The following is a 19,304-nucleotide window of genomic DNA, read 5'->3' as shown; positions in this document are numbered from 1 at the left end:
TGTTTCAGAGTGGGTGGCTGAGGGGTGACGGCTCCAGTGCTCCGAAGGACCTGCTTGGTGCTGATGCAGGGGCTTTTCCCAATACTGATTGCACAGCGCACTCTCTTTCCTCATCTGAACCTGCCTCCCTGATGCTGAAGTGTAAGGTCAGGGATACGGTGTCATTCCTGGAGGCCAAGGCCGTCCTGAGCTCACTGAAGATCTTTACCTTTCTCTGGCCGGAGGTGGTTTGCTCCCTGGCTTGGAGCAGAGAGGATAGGCTCTATATTCTGTGGCTTTGTTTTCAGCAACTGCTTTCTGCCACGTGGGAGTTTTCTAGGAATGCCTGGAGAGCACACAGGGTTCAGCCAGACCTACCTGCTGGGAAGAAACTTGACTAGTTTGATCCAAGTTCAAATTCACAGTTTAGGGTGCAAACTATGGCCCACACTCTCAGGAGCTCCTTTAGGCTCATGAGTCCTTGGCGGAGGGGGCGGTGGTGTGAGCCCAGCAGCCTGCCTTTGGGGCGTGTTGATTGACCCTTCGCAACCCTTGAAATAAAATACTGATTTTATGATATGGTCCTAAACAGGAAGGTCATGAAGGAGACTTAAACTCATCAAGGGAAAATACAGAAGTGTAGTAGATCAGAACAGCTGGAAATGTAGACCTGGGTAGGGGTATTATTAATTCATGCAGCAGAATCAGGACACACATGTTTCCCTTAAAAACGTATAGCCTGTACTTCCACCCCATTGCACGAGCTGCGGACGCTGGGGCTTAAGGGCCGGGGCCATACTCCCTCTGCTTGCACCACGGCAGCAATGTGGGATGGAAAGCACCTCTGTGGTTGTTGACCTTTCTATGATTTTGCCTAAATAAAAACTAGAATCAAGAGTGAGGAGGAGAGCTTAATAAAAAGATTAAAAATCCCATACTTAAATTATGCTCATACAAGGAGCTTCTGGAAATGATTTTTGTCTCCTGATTTACTATAACTATAAATCAACTTCCAGTTGGATGGTTTGATTACCACCACCCTGGGAGGACAGGCATACTTTTAAGTAACATCTGCCCTCTCAATGCTGTCCACCGCTGGGTAGGAATGCCTTTGGCGAGGTGGCCTGCTGTGCAGAGGGCAAGGCTATGGAATTTAGCCACGGTGCACCTTGCGACCCCGCACTCCCCGGCGGGTGACTCGGGGCGAGCCTGTGCCCTGCAGACCTCCCTGTCCTGGACTGCGAGAGTTGAGCAGGGACACCGCCTCTCTGGGTTTGCTGACCATGCATGGAAGACCCATTTCTGAAGCTCCTAGGGATAAGGTGCTCACAAGACATTGGTTCCTTCCCCTTGCTCTCCATGTGGCGTCCAAGAAGCCATGCCTCATTCTGTTAAGCTTTGGGGTGGAACATGGGCCTCCAGGCATGTTGGTGACATCCGTTTAGGCAGGACCCTGTGTTTCCTGGCTTCCCGCCTGTTCATAGCTGGCATGTGGCACCCACCTGCTCTGTCAACCAGCTGCACCGTGGTTTTGAGATGAGTCATTTTGCTGTCACTCTGGGAACAGCTGAGTGTCCTTGTGCTGCTCTGGCCTCTGCGGAGGCTCAGACGTTTTCTCAAATGAGCGCCAAGTCCTGCCGCGTCACAGGCACTGGACTAGGCTCTGGGGGATGAAATAGGAAGAGAAATGTCGTTAGGACACAATGCCTGGCCACGGCCCAGGGGCCTGTGCGCTGGCTTCCGCAGCCACCTCCATGTGGGGACTCTCATAGGAGCCTCCCAGGGAGTGTCTCAGAAGAAGCCCCTCTGGCTGGACCCCCTGGGAGCAGTGCAGTATCAGAGCTTTCTAGGAGCCATTGAAGCTGAGCAGTCTCCCTGTATCTTGTGTTAGCCTTCTGGTTTTATGAAAGTTGACTCTTCAATAAGCTCTGAGACATTTGAGGAGATACTTGAGTTAAAATGCTGTGGAGTTCTTGGGCTGCTGGAGAGCCAGGGAAAAAGTTTCAGGGTTCTCTTCCTTAAACGTAAAAACTGGTGGTACTTTAGAAGGATGCGGCACAAAACGGTGAGCAGACGAGCCCTCAAGCCTGGAAGGAGAAAAGGAGCTGCATCAGGTGTTTTTTTCAGAGAATCCAAAATTACCCGATAGCCATGAATTTGGCTGTTCGAACCCTAGCCGGGCAGCCCTGTGATGGGGCACAGGGGGTGTGAGGGGCCAGCCCGGCCAGGGCAGTGAGGGGTGGGCTCAGCTCTCCTTCCAGGGGGGCACCCCGTCTCCTGTCCCCTCTAGCTGTGAGCACTGCTGGCAGCACTTTGAGCCTTAAGGAGGGTTAGTGGAATTTGTGAAAAAATAGTTGTCACATTTTTTTATTGTGGGAAAATATACATAACATAAAATTGACCATTTTAAGTGTAGAGTCCACTGGCTTTACATACATCCCTGCTGTTGTGCAACCATCACCACCATCCATCTCCAGACACTTTTTGTCTTGCAAAACTGAAACTCAGTACCCATTAAACAGAGAAAAATTTAATACTGTGCGTCAGTATGAGGGGCATGCACACTACAATACATTTATCTCTAGGAAGCTTGGGAAAGAGGAGATTAGCTTGTACCGTACTTGCTGTGGTGGTACTCGGTTTTAGTTAGCTGCTGTTACTAAGGATCTAGGAGTTCAGCAGGCTATCGGCCTGTCCTCTGTGGAGAGGTTACTTGCAATGGTAGCGTGGAGTGGGGGTAGCATGAAATAAAACACTGGTGCCTGACTTCAGAGTTAGGCACAGAGCTTTCAGCTGCGGTTGTGTGGCAGCTGGTATGCGTACAGCAGTATTCGGGTACCTGGGACGCAGCCGCGTGTCTCCTGCACAGAGAATGAAGAGCTACCTATGGCCCTACCATGTAACGCAGGTCAGGCCTCCTACAGACTCAACTCCCTGCAAGAATAGATGAAGCTGGCAGATGAGGTCCTATTCAGCTCTCACTGCACTTCTTGGTCTGATTTCTTTGGCTGTTAAATTAATAGAATTAAATTAGAATGACTGACTTGTTCTGATTTCATAGTACAATGTTATGTCACATTCTAAACACATTCTTAATAAGACACTTTTAGTTTCCCTTTTTTTGTGAACCAAAAACTATGAAAACTGGACAGTCAGCTCAGTGTGACAAGCTGTCTTCAGTAAAGATGTGCTCTGGTTTTTAAAGAGGACAGTTTATGTTAAGTTTCCTGTCTAGTCAACAGAGTAAAACAAAAGAGGGAAGATGGACAGTTCTGATTCCTTCACCTCCTTAAGCTAAAATAAGATCTCGCATCTCGTGCTTTGCCCCACCTAGATTTTTCAGACAGGCCTTTAAAAAAAGTAATGATGAAATACTTTCAAACATTTTGTTTGAGATTTGCACAACGTTTAGAATAAATATGTCCTGTCAGACTAGAGAGTGAATCATGCAATTAGTCACTGGACTAAGTTGCTGGGAACCACCTAATTAGGCTCAATGAGCTAAAAAAATAAATAAATAAAACAATTACGGCTGGGCGGATGGAAGAGGAGGAAATGATGGTTTACTGAAAGGAAAACAAGGTCTGGAAAGCATTGCCTTACAGAGGTAAAATATTCAAATTAACAAGATGGAAAAAACCATGGAGTGAGATGAGCACACACAGCAGAGCATCGGAGATGGATGTGAAGGCAGGGTCATGCAGGGCACGGGCAGGCAGGGACAAGAATGAGAATGAGACTCTGGAGGTCCCCATGTCACCTGAGGGTTTTGATGTCTTCGAAGGATCCAGTAGGTTACTCAGTGTTGCCAATTAACGGGATCCTCAGATTAAATAAATATTTTGGTTGTTAGATCAAGGCTGCATAGATCATACTTGTATTTTCCATTTTAAATACTATGAAATGCGATTAAGTGCATCTAACACTAAAACTATACTGAATATACTGTTTATTTTTAAAGATATTTGATGATTTATGGATTAAAAAAATACACATGTTGGGAACCACAGTATATAAATTTTCTTTGCATGGTAAGATTACCAAAAGCTCTCGTTAAACTAAAATCGAAGTCAAAGTAATGACTAAAAGTTAGTATTATTTATTAACATACGTACTAATTTATCATTTATATTAACTGGTAATTCCAGACTGTCTCTATTTTTGATAAAGGGAAGGCATATAGTTGGGGTAAATTGAAATAATTTTTAAAATTCAAAGTATATATATTAGTGTCCAAATTATATTTTCTTGAGAGCTGTCCAGTTCACTTGGATGCAGCATGATTTCTATTTGTTTACTTTAAACTTCACAGTTAACTGGTAGCAAAAGGTTTTCTAGAATTTTCTAGATGTTAACATGTTTAGTAAGTGCTTTGTCATAAGAAACCACATTCTGGCCGGGTGTGGTGGCTCACGCCTGTAATCCTAGCTCTCTGGGAGGCCGAGGCGGGTGGATTGTTTGAGCTCAGGAGTTCGAAACCAGCCTGAGCAAGAGCGAGACCCCCCGTCTCTACTAAAAATAGAAAGAAATTAATTGGACAACTAAAAATATATAGAAAAAAACTAGCCAGGCATGGTGGCACATGCTTGTAGTCCCAGCTACTTGGGAGGCTGAGGCAGGAGGATCGCTTGAGCCCAGGAGTTTGACGTTGCTGTGAGCTAAGATGATGCCACGGTACTCTAGCCCGGGCAACACAGTGAGACTCTGTCTCAAAAAAAAAAAAAAAAAAGAAACTACATTCTTATTTTCACAAGTCTCTTATAGCCCTGTTATATTGCACATGCTTTAGGTAATCAGAAAATAGATATTTCGTGAATGTAAACAAGAGAATAAAGGAACCGTAGCTATTTGTGTATTATTCACAATGAAGGAGCAGGGAAATGGAATGAGTTACATTTCCCTTATTTATTTATTTCATATTTATTTTTATAACAAATTATGAATGGCTTAAGGCTGCTAAACATTTTTCTTATGTTCCCTTGGAAAAGACAAGAAGGTTTTCTGAAGCCACAACAGATTTCTATAGCTATGTAGCAGTACATCTCTCAATGAATTAGACCACTTGGTTTTAGGGGTGCTGGTAAACTTTATTTATTTTCTTTATTTTTATACTTTAAGAGTAGGACTGTGCTCAGGAATATGGTGGGGAAGTGTGGTTTGGAAACCAGACATCTCCACACACTAGCCATGCGCAGTGACCACAGCGTCTCACCGGACCCTCCGGAGATACCTCTTGGCATCCTCAGCCACTGTGTCATTGAGAAACCACAGCCAACACTGACAAACCATGACTTTGAATGTGGTTTTTCAACTTTCTCTTGTGGTTTACCTCATTTTTTTCTTTTTTAACCATAAACGTACTTGTGTTTTTAGGTAGGTCCTCTGAAAGTGCCATTTATGGTTTGCAGAGTAGCATTTTTGGTCCACCAGCCATTATCTTCCACATACTTATGGAAGGTTTTGTTGCTGCTCTGCTCAAATTTGCACGTGACCTGGAAGGCTGTTACATGGAAATCTTCCAGATGGATCTCGGACCACTTGTCGAGTGCAGAGAGGGTTTGCTGTACTCGGTATTTTTTGCAGGTGTTCATTATTCGGCAGGGTTTATTACATGCAATTTCTGTTTACGTTTTGGTTGAGTCTTTAAGATAATATTATTCTTAGGGAGTGATGTTTCCAAGAGTGATTTTTCTGGGTTTTGGGTGCTGTACTGCAGCATTTTAGAATCTGTCATTTATAAAGAGTATAAATTCTTCCATTTAATTTTAAAAAGTTTGTAATTAAGTCAGGTCTTTGGGTGCAGTTATGAAAATTACATTTTATTTTCATTCTGGCTGACTGGGATTAGTCTAAACATGCAGATTTCTCTAAGATATGTACCATATCTGACAAGAAAGATGAACAACTATGATTGCTATCATAAAAAGATCTTTTATAGTCTCTCTGTGAAATGGAAGTAGTAGTAAATTAACCAATATAATATGCTTGTTTGATGCATAGTGTGTGGCCAGATTCTATCCCACAAGAAAGAATACCCGTTTTGCTATCTCTGTTATTGAAATTTCCTATGGCTTCCCCATCCTAGAGCATGGGGTCTTCATGAACCCTTCGCCACGTGGCTGAAATCTGCACTTTCAAACGCACTGTAAATACCCCTGTGGTTCAGTCCTCTGTAGACTTCTCCATGTTCCTCACACTTCCTCTGTGCTTTCTCATCTCCATATTTGGTTCCACTGCTTCCTCCTGGAATGTCCTCGGTTGCCATCCGGGCTCTGACATCCTGCCCACTGCGCAGGGCCCCAGGCTTCCTCTGGGAAGCCTACACACAGAGCCCAGCCCCAGCCGGTCCTGACGGGCGCATCTGTTAACACACTGACTGCCACACTAGAAAAAAAAGTTTTTCCTTGGGGCCATGGAGTTTTATTATGAAAATAGGACAAAAACTTAGAAAACAAAACGATCCTTTCTAATTTAATGAAAAATTGGTTATTTTTTATTGTTTTCTCTGCATGAATTATATGCAATTAAATTGTCAATATAAATTGTAACAATAAGAACATCAAGTAAGATTTTCACGAGCCAACTGCATGCAGGGTTTTGCCCAGGGGCCACCCATCACGTAACATGTATGCTGCAGCATGGCAGCGTGAGTTTCTGTGCACCATGAGGCTCCCAAGGTGAAGAGATGTGTGAGTTCCCTATGCTTCACAGGGCCCTGGGCTCAAAGCTAGCGTGAGTTAAATACAACTCATGTGGCAGTTACTGTGTTAAACAGGTGTTCATTCTCTTCCGCCTTCTTCCTCTCTTTCCCTCAGTGTGTCATCATTCTAGTCCACAGTAATTTTTCCTTCTTGAGCATCTCGTACTTTTGTAGCAGCAGTAACAGTAATTCAGTCACATTGTTTAGTTTTATGTGTGTATTTCTCCCTCTGGACGAGAATATTCCTGAGGGAAGGCGCCATGCCCTGTTCATAGTCCCGCCTGGGCCCAGGACAAGTCTTGAACTTCCAGCAAGTGACTTAGGAGCCAGTGGCTCTGGCTGGAGATTTCCGGGGGAGGAGGCGGAAATGGAGTTTGGGATTGGCTGCTGGAGCTGTATTATTTTTTGTGTAAAAAATTTGCATTTTTTCTTACATTAATGAATATAATCATAAGTTTAATAAGATAGATAAGAATCTGAGATATGCAGTTTGACAAATAGAATAAAAATCTTCACATGAAATTTGTCTAATTGACAGTAGAGTTGCCAACTCAGAAAATGAAAACCTATTATTTTCTCCTATCATAAAATAAGGCATTTCAGTATTCCCTTCCCTCTCGTTCCTTCACGTCCTTCCCACTGCTGCTGCGGGAATTGTCACCCTCGAAGCCACACTCGGAAAACCTCCTACGCTCTTCCACATAGCGTGGGGTTGATCGTGAGGGGTAACTCCTCCGTGGCTTGCTCGCAGCTCTCAGGACTTCCCGTTCTCTCCTCCTCTCATGCTGAGCCGCTTTCCACAACTCTCTCAGACCAATGTCACCAAGATCCAGAGAATGGGATTTGTCTCCCTCACTGGAAACCTTTAATCGCCCCCAGCCTGTGAGAAAGTGAGCCAGAGCCCACGCGGCCCTCCAGGACCCGCAGCCCCTGCACCTGCCTGGTCTGCAGCTCCCATCTAGGGGAAGCCAAAGGCCTCTTCCCCTGGGGTATGTTGCCCCCTCCTGCTGCTCTAGCCACTTTCTTGTATGGGGCCAGCCTGGCAGGGGCCACAGCCCCCCATCTCTCAGTTGCAGACCTTCTGGAGAGCGCAGTTCGTGTCGGAGCCATCCTCCACCCTCCAATCCCAGGTGCAGCGCCAGGCAGGCAGCAAGTGCTCATTGAGTCATTCCCGAGTACGAGTCGCACACTGTTCGGTCACACGTTCCCCAATCCCATAGAGAAGGAGGGCTGACTGTCCGCTTTCGAGAAGAGGAATTTATCCCATTAGGATGGGAACAGAAAGAGAAGGGGCGTCATGTAACTTGGGTCACATTCCAGACCTAGGCTGGCGGAAATCAGTGATGTCACTGTGCTGGGGAGGAGACAGATGCGAAATCAGCAATGATTTAAAATATTTAATTGGTTAAGGGGAAAAAAGTGGCGATACTGTTACCACTGGTTTTATTAAACTCTGCTTTTGAGCTGCATGTCAGTCATAGTTGAAATATTTCACTAGTCACTCAGGCTTTTCGTGTTTCCTTTTTAAGTGTGTTACAAACTGTGGGGCTCCTTAAAGGATCAGCCAGTGGAACGCAATGGGATAAGTGCAAAATTGGCCGCGCTTCACCGGACTCGGGATGAAGGGGTCCTCCTGCCTGTGTGCCGCTCACCTACTCCTTCCCAGGAGCACGTGGAGCCTTCAAGATACGCTTTTAAAGACAGTTCTGTTGATGGGAAAATTTCCTCTGCATAAACCCCTCTTCACAGCTGTCCAGTCAACCTATGTGGCGTGGCATTAAACCAGAGCACTTGTTTGGAATTTTTCATTAATGTGATACTGTGCAGTGCATTTTCTGGGTCACAGAAGGAAAGACATCAGAAGTTTGCTAAGTGTTCCTTTGATTTCAATTTTAGACCCAATTAGGAGTTTTTCTAAAAGTATAATGAAGAAGAGATTGTGGGTGGGACTCAGGAGGCATTCTTCAAGGCCAAGGGGCGGTTTCTCTGTCTCTGCAGACCCGCTGTCCGGCAGAAGCGTGCTGCCTTTGGAACAGCTGTTTAAAGATAATTGGTGGTTGCTAAGACGATGATGCAAAGATGTTAACAGAAACATCCCGAAACATGGGATTCACATCTAGGGGCGAGACCTAGAGACCCAGAGATGTGTGGCAAAGATAGTTAAGGTCCCAACTTTTATCAGTTCTTACTTCCACACCCAAATCCAAAGCAGGGAGCGGCCTCAGGCCCCTTGCTGGTGCCAGAGACCAGGCTCCGCATCCTCCTCTTCCTTCCCTCCTTTGAGTTCTTCTCCAACCCTTTCAAACATTTATAACCTTAAGCCCACACAGATTGAGTATCCCATATCCGAAATCAGGAGATGTCTTGGGGATGGGACCCAAACCCACACACAAAATTCATGTATGTTTCATACACACCTTATACATACAGCATATCAATAAGTACTTACGTGTGGAATTTTCCACTGGTGGCATCATGTTGGTGCTCAAAAGTTTTAGATTTTGGAGCATTTTGGATTTTGGATTCTGGGATTAGGATGCTCAACCTGTATAGCAGAGATGGGCTTGAAGATAGCACATTGTACTTCGGTTTAAAAACATGCTTTTAAATTAAATGTTAAATTGGGAAACTGTGTATACAATAGATTAAACTGTAGTTTATTTATGACTAGGCATTAAGAAAGAAGGCACCTATTATGCCCAGTTGTCGGAGTTGGTTTAAATCTTCCTGTAAATACGCTATCACTTTTAAGATGGCAACCACAGACTTATTTACTAGTGTCAATGTTACTGGTACTAAGTGGAACTTAGGAAGAGAAGACCGTGCTGCCACCACGAATCTGCACATCAGCTCGAGGCCATTATGCTAATGCTGTGTGGCCAAGACCTCGAAAGGTGAACTCCTTGTCTGCCGCAGGAATGTGCTATCTTCATACCTCTCCATCTGGCACCTGTGTTGCCTCCCAGCCAGGGCCCCTGCCGTCCCTCCCTCAGTCCCTTTTCTTCCCGGGCAAATTGCCACGACTGTTCACAGTGAGGCTCAAGTGAGACCCACTGTGGAGGTCCTGGGTTTCTCTGGTGGGGCAGAGGCTCCTCCTCCAATGTCTGTCACGCTCTGCTGTCTCGAGATTTCTCCCTCCCTCATCCGGCTCACTCACGTGCCCGACTCTGTATTCTTAGCATGGGGTGCCTGGTCCGTGAGTGAGTGGCTGGCAGGGCCACTGGGGGATGTCCTGCCTGGGCTGGACTCGAGATTCAGACGTCAGAAGTGAGGGTGAATGTCTCTGTGGTAGGCGCAGGCTGGGGTAGCACCACGATGTGGACGGAACGCAGACTCGTTTGTGTTTGGGACCCATAGACAGAGAAAACAAGAAAAACAAAAAATAGCTGAAAGGGCTCCATGAACTTCAACGCCACAGAGGAGGTGCGGATTTTAGCAAAGCTGGAGGAAATAGTCCAGCATTTTTTTTTCATGCCTGCCTGGGTAAAATTTGCTGTTCTTCAGAGGGAGGCTGACAAATAGATGTTTGCGGCTTTCTTGACAGAGTCTTTGAAGGGGCGAGTGGGTGTGGAATAAGGGCTATCCGTGATGGCCCCCAGGTGGGAGCTCAGGCTGGAGAGGGGGAGAACCCAAGGACCTGCGGAGAGTGGCCAAGACAGAAGTGTGTTAATGGGAGATTGCTCCTAGGGACAGTCTCTCAAGCCCACGCATTTGCCTGGGGGCCATCCTGTGCCCTGGGAGAGGCCCAGCAGGGCCTGAGCGGAGGACAGGCTGTGCTCACTGCACTCCTGCACCAGGCCGTGACTAACCACTGAGGGAGGGCTGGCCCCAGGCACGCCTCTGCGGGGCGTTTCCACCCATGGGTTCCCGTGGACACACACGAAGCCCACCAACTCATTTCACATGCCGCGTCCAGTGAAGCAATGTCACATGGCAGCTAATTATAGTCCCATCTGTTTGCAGCTGGACAAAGACCAATGACCTGGAGGTGAAAAACTGGGCTTCATCATCCTTCTCTCTAGTCCATCCTATTCCCAGAGCAGGAACATTTAATGTCCACCCCCAGTTAGTGGGAGAAAGGCAAGAGAAGAAATGAAAATGAGTCAACAAAATTGTGTGACCTGAAACATGAGACCAGAACTGCAATCACATGTTAGAAGTGAGAGAAGCCAACACGCACCCCCGTTTCCTCAATGCCTGCTGTTTGTGGGAGCCCCGCACAGCTCTGCAAACTTGGTCTCTAATGAGAACCAGAACACAGCGTGCATCTCACATGTAGATGTCTTAGTCATGCTACAACACAGAGAGAGAGGTGCTACATGTTAGAAATTCAGTTTGTTTCTCACATTTTTCATGCTAATTTTTTTTTTTTTTTTTTTGCCAAGAATGTATCAACACTTGTAGTTGTTTTCAAGTAAGAGGAGAAATATTTTGTAACTCTAAACAGTAGTAAGGATTGTTCTGTTTCTACATCTTCCATTATCGAATGGAACAGAAATATTATTTTATTTAACTAGATTCTCCTTTCAGATGAATTAATGATGATGAATTATTTTCATGTCTTTGGGATTATGTCTATCTTACCTTAATCAAAACAAAATGATGATAAAATAATAACAAAACATATGCAGATGAAAATCATGTTGATTTTGAGCTCCTTGAGAATAAGGGAGAAAAATTAATTCACCCTTAAATCCACAGTACTGCACTTTTGGAAGCCCAAAAGTTTTGTGCAAATGTAAGCTTTTAAGAAATTATTATTTGTACTGCAACATTTGGCCTGTATTCTAATCTCTATTTTGTTATTAATCTAATTCCCTGCACATTTTGGGGAGGATAAATTTTATTGAAGTTTAGAACACTGATGGAAACAACAGATCCTAAGGGCATAGCTCAATGCATTTTTCACAAAGTGAACACACCACGAAACCAGGTCATGACCCAGAACTTTACCAGAACCCAGGAAGTCCCTGGTGTCCCCTTCCAGTCATTAATAGCCCTCAAGAATAACCACTTTCCAACTTCATTTTGTTTAGTTTTGAACTTTATATAGCATCACCCAGTTTGCTCTCCTTGGGGCCTGGCTTCAGCTTGTCGCATATGATGTTCGTGATCCATCTGTGTCTAGCCTGCTCCCGGTGCGACGTGGGATTCCGTTCCATGACTATATACCATTGTTTCTCTATCCACTCTGCTGTTTCCAGCTGGGGCTACTGTGTATAGTGCTGCTGTGAACATTCTTGAGCATGTTTTTTTTTTTTCTAACTTTATTGAAATATAAAAAAATGCAAAAATTGTAAGTACTCAGCTCAGTGAAGTTTTACAGCTGTATACACCCATGCAATCACCACCTGAATCAAGTAGGAACCCTTCCTATACCCCAGAAACCTCCCTCACCCCACCTTAGTCACCTCCACTGAAGGTCACCACAATTCCGACTTCTTTCCCCATGGATGGGTGCACCTGTTCTTGAGCTTAATATAATGCGATCATACACAGTGTGCTCTTTTGGGGGATAGCTTTCAAGATTCTTTTTCAGGACATTCCTGGGGCAGAGGGACAGTACGTGGAAGTGGGGAGAGCCGTTTTGCAGAATCTCATGGAAGTAAACAAAAAGTTAAAACAAGAATTACGAAAGTAGCATATGCCAGTTAAATTTGCAGACAGGGTAGAAGTGAGGAAATCAGTTCCCCATATACATTCTATATTTCTTTATGATATTTTAATATCCCAAAAGAGTGTGAGCTCTTGGTGCTTTTGCGTGTGGTCATCTTTTATTTATTACACCAGCGTTTTTTTTTGTGAATGAAGTAGAATTAAAAATAATAGACTTGAAAAGCTCGAACTCCAGCTGCCCTGATAAGGATAAATATTGTTTCCTTAAAATTGTTTCAGTTCCGTACATGTGTGCGTGTGTCTCTTGATGCGCATCTGCATGCACACCTGTGGGGGCGTGTCCCTCCGAGTGGGATTGTGGGGACGGGCGGGGGTGAGTGTCCAACCTCAGCAGAGGCCGCAGGCGGTTTTCCACGGGGTCGGGGTTGTTCCACTCAATGATCCCACCAGGAGCGCGAAGGCTGCACCTCCCTGCTTTGTGCACACTTTTAATTCTGCCCAAGTGCCCCTAAAATACATTCTTTTGTCTCCACATATTTTTTTGGTTGGGTAGATAATTATTCAGAAGAGTCCCCGAAGAAGTGCTGCAACTAGGAACAATATTGGGGCAGCAATATCACCACGAAACTATTTTGACATTTTGCACTGCATAGGGAATGCGAAAAGGAATTTGAAAGATAAGCTGTTTAGACTTGGCAGATCTCCACATGTCCCTATTTGGTGGGATGTGAGACACATAAAAATTGTTAAAGCTGCGATGTTAAAGGTCTATCTTCCATCAGAAGCAGGGGGGAAAAAAAACCAGAAAATTGAGGACTTCATTCTGTTTAACTCATTCCAAATATGCCTTCGTACAGTAGGCACGTCCCAGTCAACAACTGTATGACACAGCATCCTCTCTCTGTCTCTGTCCCTGTCCCTGCCTCTCTCTCTCTCACACACACAGTAGCATAGCAGCTGGCGTTCTTTAGTTCTTTAGTTCTGTTTAGTCTCTAAACAGAATTAGTGAGCCTTTTTCTCTTGCATCCTCCCGAATGGAACTCTCTTTAATATTGAGAAGCATGCCCTGTTGGTCTGTAGACCAGAGAAAGAGCGGAAATAGGCTTTATTTCATATTGAAGTCTTTGCCCTCCCTGCCTGCCCTTCCTTCTTTGGCAACAGGACTGTATACTGTAGCATCTTTGTGTATTTTTAGAACTTAACCTACTTTATAACATTAATACTGATGGTTCAACTCCTTGAATATTTTAATCAGAGCATGAAAGAAAAATCTAATAGTATTAATTGTTTTAATATATCCTGAAAAATTTAAAGTGACTCTTAAAGAATATAAATGATATTTGGTTTAGGGATTACTTTGTAGTACCTTTTGCATTCCTTTCATATTGTATTTTTTGTTTTCGTTTAAAGTTGATCTCTGCTATTGAAGTAATGTGTGTGCGTGTGTGTCTGACAGAGTTCATTGGGAACTAATATTTTTTTTCTGTTTCAAACACAGTTAATTCAGTTCAGCTTCCATTTGGAGACAAATTATTATACTCTTGTGGTAAAGTTTTAGGCTTCGTGGTCTACTAGGAAGAGGCTAAAAGGACTTTCAAAATTGGTGTGGTTTTCATTGTTTTCCTACAGTTTTAGTAGAATAAATGATGAATTTCTCACCCTGAGAGCTTTCTAGGGTTCTCTTTTCTCCACTGGTCTGGCTTACACATGTTGCTGGTGGCCATGGATGGTCTACTTCCGTAAGAGAGACCAAAACTCACACCTTTCTTGTCCTTTGAGATCTTCCAGCCTCATTCCCCATTTTCTAAGTGGCCTCTGCTTCATGAATGACTTCCCTCCACTGTGACCATTTGGATTAAGTGTACATCTCATGGGAACACAACACGGGCATTGCTCCAGGGACTCGGAGATCATTTACTTGATGTGAGAACGCCAATAAGGGGAAAGGCAGGAAGAAAGAGTATGAGTACTTCACAGAATGTACCAGTTCTTCCCGTTCTAGATCTGAAACAGATGGGTTGGGAGCTAGTCCACGGAGCCAGCATATTCCAGACATCGGGAAGAATGCACAGCCCTTATAAAAGCCCTCAGATGTGTAGCCAATAGGGAGCTGTTGGGGTCTACCAGACTGCATTTATCTTGATTTTGCTGAGAGATCCAGATGCAACATATAATTCCTCAGGAAATCACGAAATTTATGATATAGCCTTGAACATGGCAAGTCACCAATGAAATGGTGAATCTGAGTAGCCTGTATAGTTTATGTACCCCTTTCAAAGATAGCAATTTACAACAGAGGGCTAAGACTTGCGTTAGTTAAGGCTTTTATTTTAATTAGCTATTTAAAAATTATACATTATACCTGATTGAAAAGAGACACTTAGAGCATCATTTGTATTCTTTTTAGCAGAGTACCCTTGAGTAGTAACTAAAATACCTCCCTATGCCAGGGCGAAGCCCAGCAAGCGCCATTGTAAATATAACGGAAATGGTAAAGGACCAGAATAATGATTATTTCAAAATAGATTGTATTTAAAAAGGTAAATGTGTATCTTATGATACACAGTTGTTATTTTAAAATTTAGTTGTATTTTTTAAAATAAAACCATTCGTATAAGATTGTAGACTACCCAGATTGTGACACAAAAATCATCGCCTTAAAAACATCTTTTGTTCTGAACAGCTAACCATACTTTAATTATTATTACAATGATCAATTATTTGGAATTGCCTTTTAGGGCTGGAATTAGTAATAAAATTCCCTACATGAATAAAGCCATAAATGTCTTTGATCTGGGATTTAATTTTTTTTTTTTTGGTTAATATACAGCACAAGCAGTGAGGCTGGTGGGGTCAGGGCAGGGATGGAGCCAGTCCTTTATTTCCCATTTGGATTTCCCCAGTGTTTGTTAGGACCTGAAGTGTTGCCCAAGGTAAAACTGCTCATTTGTCACCTGCACGTGCTGGGGGTATTTCTGTAGCAAAAGCACAAGAAGCAACTTGACCTCAACGTCCACAATCATGGCCTTGCAGCCTCTTATCTGGAGTCCACAGTAATTAAGGCAGTCACTGGTGACCTAAAGGACCAGTGCCAGGAAATTCATTTTTATAACTTCTCCCAGATTGAATGAAGATAAGCTTCTGAGATTTTATCAACATTTCAGAAGAGAAAAACCCAGAATTACCACACAGTCACTTTCAGCTTTAGTCCTTTGATTCTGTGCCTAATCTGCTGTTTCACAGAAGCCACCACTGACCTGTGGGTAGAAAGTCGGTACTACTTCAGGCTTTTGTCAGGTGTCTGCCAACTAAGCCTGGGTAATTGGTGGACATTTCCCAAATGGACTCTGCCAGTAAACGGGTCTTAGCCTGGTTGGTTTTTCCTTTCGCTGTCTGTAAAAGTGAGACACAATTTCAGAGTTTAAAGAACAGAGATGTGTTTCTGAACCCGGCTCAAAAACAAATACATTGTGGGGAATGACATAATCCCAGCAAGAAGCTGACCTGGATCCCCAGAGGGACTTGGAACTGCCTCACCTTCTGGGCTTTTCTGGCCTGGGGGCTAACCTGATTATGGGATAGCTGCTCCGGACAGCTCCAGGATCCAGGGCATCCCCCAAGATTCCCTGGCTCTTCCCTGGCTACTCTGTGATCTGGAGCGATCATGCAATCATCGCTGAGTTCCTTTCTTGGAGCATTTCTCCACCGTGCTTTTATGCGCTCATATACCAGGACTTGAGGTACACAATGTCACTGGCTTGTCATCTACAGTTGTTATTTAAGGTTGATTAAAGGGATAACACCAATAACACCACCAACAAAACAACGGTAATTGGGAACCTACTACTCAATTTCATCGATTTGAGGATGCCCATTTATTAATGTTTTAACAATTCTGAAATTGGGAAGATTTAAGAGTTGATGACGTGTCATTGTTTAATTAGCACCCTTCTTTATTTTTTAGTGTGGGTTTTGCAATCCATGTCATCTTAGATGAAATACAGTCTAAATCAGGCTCAATACAAGGTTCGGGGCTGCTCCCAAAGAGCTCAGGGTGTACCAGGCAGACATACAAGTAAAGAACAATAAAAAACACTTGATAAATCTCCCAATAGAGGCACGTAGTCAACATTTCACGGGATCCTAGGTAGGGAGCATCTAACCCTCACCTGGGGATTAGATGTTCGATGATGGTAGTTGGGTTAAGAATGTCTGCTGAGGTCTCTCAGGACTTGATTTGTGCATTCGTGATGAACCTTCTGGAACACAGGTTGCGGATTTTGACCTTGTTTCCTTGGATGACTCTGAGTGGTCACCAAAATGCAGATTATGAAGCAAAACTGTGCACATGGATTGATTTAAAAATGTTAGGAGGTTATGAGAGTGTACGCTGAAAATTGCCTAAAATGTGAGTCAGAGAAAAAAACAGATCCATAACCTCTGGAATTTGTTTGGACTGGAGTCAGTTGTCCCTGTTTCCAAAATTTAAAATTAAGAACATCTTACTGTCTTGCAGGCACTTGTTCAGATTTAGCTTTACAAAATAAACATCTCCAGATGTAATTGTTTTATGCAGAAGATCTCCATAGCAATGAAGCTAAGATTTGAGTATGTTGTTAAAAATATAGACTTCTCATGATCACACTACTATTAATAGTGTGATTTTATTTTCAAGAAACTATTATCATCTGAAGAAGAATATGGGTATAAATTTTATTTCAGACTTAAAGCAGAGCCTCTAATAAAGCTTATTAACTAATTATTCTACGTTTTGTCCACAATACCTGTGTCTATCATGGTTTAAAATCTAGATTATTCTAAGGAAATTGCAAAGGTGCGCATGTACCGTCGTATGTTAATCTTTTAATGTGTTGGCAACTTCACATAATGGAAGTTGAACTTGGGTTCTAATTTCAACCTTTCTCTAGCATGTTATAGTAAACCTTGTAATTCAGTTGCTGCGTCTGTGAAATGGGGATAGTAATACTATCTCGAAACAATTGTCATGATCATTCAGTGAGATGACAGCTGACTATTTGTGGCACCTGGTAGGCACATTATTTACCTTCCTCTCTAGCTTTTATCACACACTTGGATTCTTTTTCTTGCATTTTTAACATTAATTTTTAGGTTAGAAATGAACTACAAGAACATTGTGTTGTTGAAGTTTCTTTAACTGAACTTTCAAGCTTTAATTGAATTCAAAATTCAGTTCCTTAAGATTTGGGCTTAAAAATCAGCTCATTCATTTATTCTCTTTCAACGCAAACTTTTGTGTGCCTTCATGTGCCTCGGAATGTGAGGGATGAAACGTGGACTCTGCCCTCGAAGCCCTCAGCCTCTGTGCTCTTGGGTCTGGAACTCCCCTATCAGAAGCAGGATCTTTTGATAGCCTTGCAAATGTGGGTGGTGTCCTGTTAAAATAATCCCTGGGTGATGGCATTTCGAACAGAAATCAACCAAGGACAAAAAGTACATAGGTGGCATCCTTCACTTTTTGGACTAAGTAATGCTTTGATTTGTTCTACTCAAAGGTTGTCATCTTTTCTGTTTAGGCAAGAGAAGTGCACCCCAAGGAGCTGTACACGACAGCCCCATTCAGACAAATCCCCATAAGATCGCGCTCGGAATAATAGAGCAGGACATTTCCCCTAAATAGGGGAAGATGCCCAAATCATACTAAAAATTCAAATATTGACCTCAATGTGAAAGTGTTCTTGTAATTAAAGGTGTTTTCTCTTACTTCCAGGGTGGAGGTTGTGCCGGCTCTGGCTGCGGAAAATGTGACTGCCATGGAGTGAAGGGACAAAAGGTGAGTTGCTGACATTTAGAGGAAAACAATTCCTTTTTAATTGTCATTACCATGGAAATCATTAGAAACTAATGCATTAAAAATAACCAAACAATCGGCAATTCAGGTTAAAGCCTTTTTACTGTTTTAATAATTTCCCCAGAGCAACACAAATGAAGCAAAACTGGGCTTAGCATTATTTTTGAGTAATAATATTATTATAATAGCTATTCTCCAAAGATTATAATAAGAAGTGGTGAATAAAATAGAAAAGGGAATTTGGTTTATTTTCCTTTTTTGACTCTAGAAGGAACAAGTGTATTGGCAGGAAATCTGTTGACTCAGGCGTGCTTTTTGGAATTTGTGTGTAAGAATTAAATTTAGCATTTTTCTGGAAAAAGAAAAGTTTCTATTCAACTTGAAAGCCTTCTATTCAAATTAGTATTTTTATGCAATTGTTTTTATCCATCACATACTTGTCTAGATTTATTTATAAAAGTAGTATTTATTATTTCCCAAATGTAAAGTCATATTTTCTTCTAAACAAGTTCTGCTCCTCCTTCTCATTTAAGGGCCACAGATCTAGACAAAGGTAATTCTCTCTGGAAGGCAAGTTGTATCTGTGCATTTCAGTTGGCTCGAGATGGGGTGGCTGTCTGGGTTTAACCCGCGGGACAGTGCAGCCTCTGGATGCTGCCTTCGAGTCTCCGTGGAAAGCAGGTGTGGTGGTGCAGAACCATCACCAGGAGCCGCTCAGTGAGCCCCGTGCTGGGCCCTGCAGAATGGAGCCTGCTGTCCAGGGCACGCCCTGTCTCCAGGGAGCTGCAGGTGTCATTTGGGCCAGGGTGTGACTTCTTACTCTCTCCACAGCATGCCAAAGATTTTATAGAGTCATAGACTCACACTTTGGAAATTCAGCAAATTCTGCTTCACAGAAAATTCTTTCTTTTCAGCTATTTGCTGAAATACTAACATTATTATTTTAAAAAATATGCCCGACAGTTGGTGGCACTAGTATTACCTGGATAGTTTTTAAATGAATGAAATATGTGAAAGCAGTTCTTTCATTAGCAACTATAATTCATCTTTGTGCTCTGTTTGTTCTCTTACTTGGGAATTTTTTCTAGCTGGTTCCAGCGTGCATTTTCAAGAAGTATTTTAAAGCAGAAGCAAGTGTTTCTTGTAGCGCAAAGACTTTTTTTTTTTTTTAATTTAACT

The 19,304-nt window shown here is 43.1% G+C and overlaps 1 protein-coding gene across 1 annotated transcript in view; it reads left to right on the top strand.

Annotated features, from left to right (window-relative positions):
- COL4A1 (collagen, type IV, alpha 1) overlaps positions 1 to 19,304 on the top strand; it is a 148,970-nt gene that overhangs the window by 43,627 nt on the left and 86,039 nt on the right. The window contains exon 2 of the mRNA XM_012637938.1: positions 18,045 to 18,107. Coding sequence (XP_012493392.1) covers positions 18,045 to 18,107 — 63 coding nt within the window. The remainder of the gene's footprint in view (positions 1 to 18,044; positions 18,108 to 19,304) is intronic.

This window comes from Propithecus coquereli, unplaced genomic scaffold (assembly GCF_000956105.1).
Source record: "Propithecus coquereli isolate 6110/MARCELLA unplaced genomic scaffold, Pcoq_1.0 Scaffold125, whole genome shotgun sequence".
Taxonomy (NCBI): Eukaryota; Metazoa; Chordata; class Mammalia; order Primates; family Indriidae; genus Propithecus; species Propithecus coquereli.
Note: the sequence above shows the minus strand (reverse complement) of the source record. Positions and strands in the feature narration are given on the sequence as shown.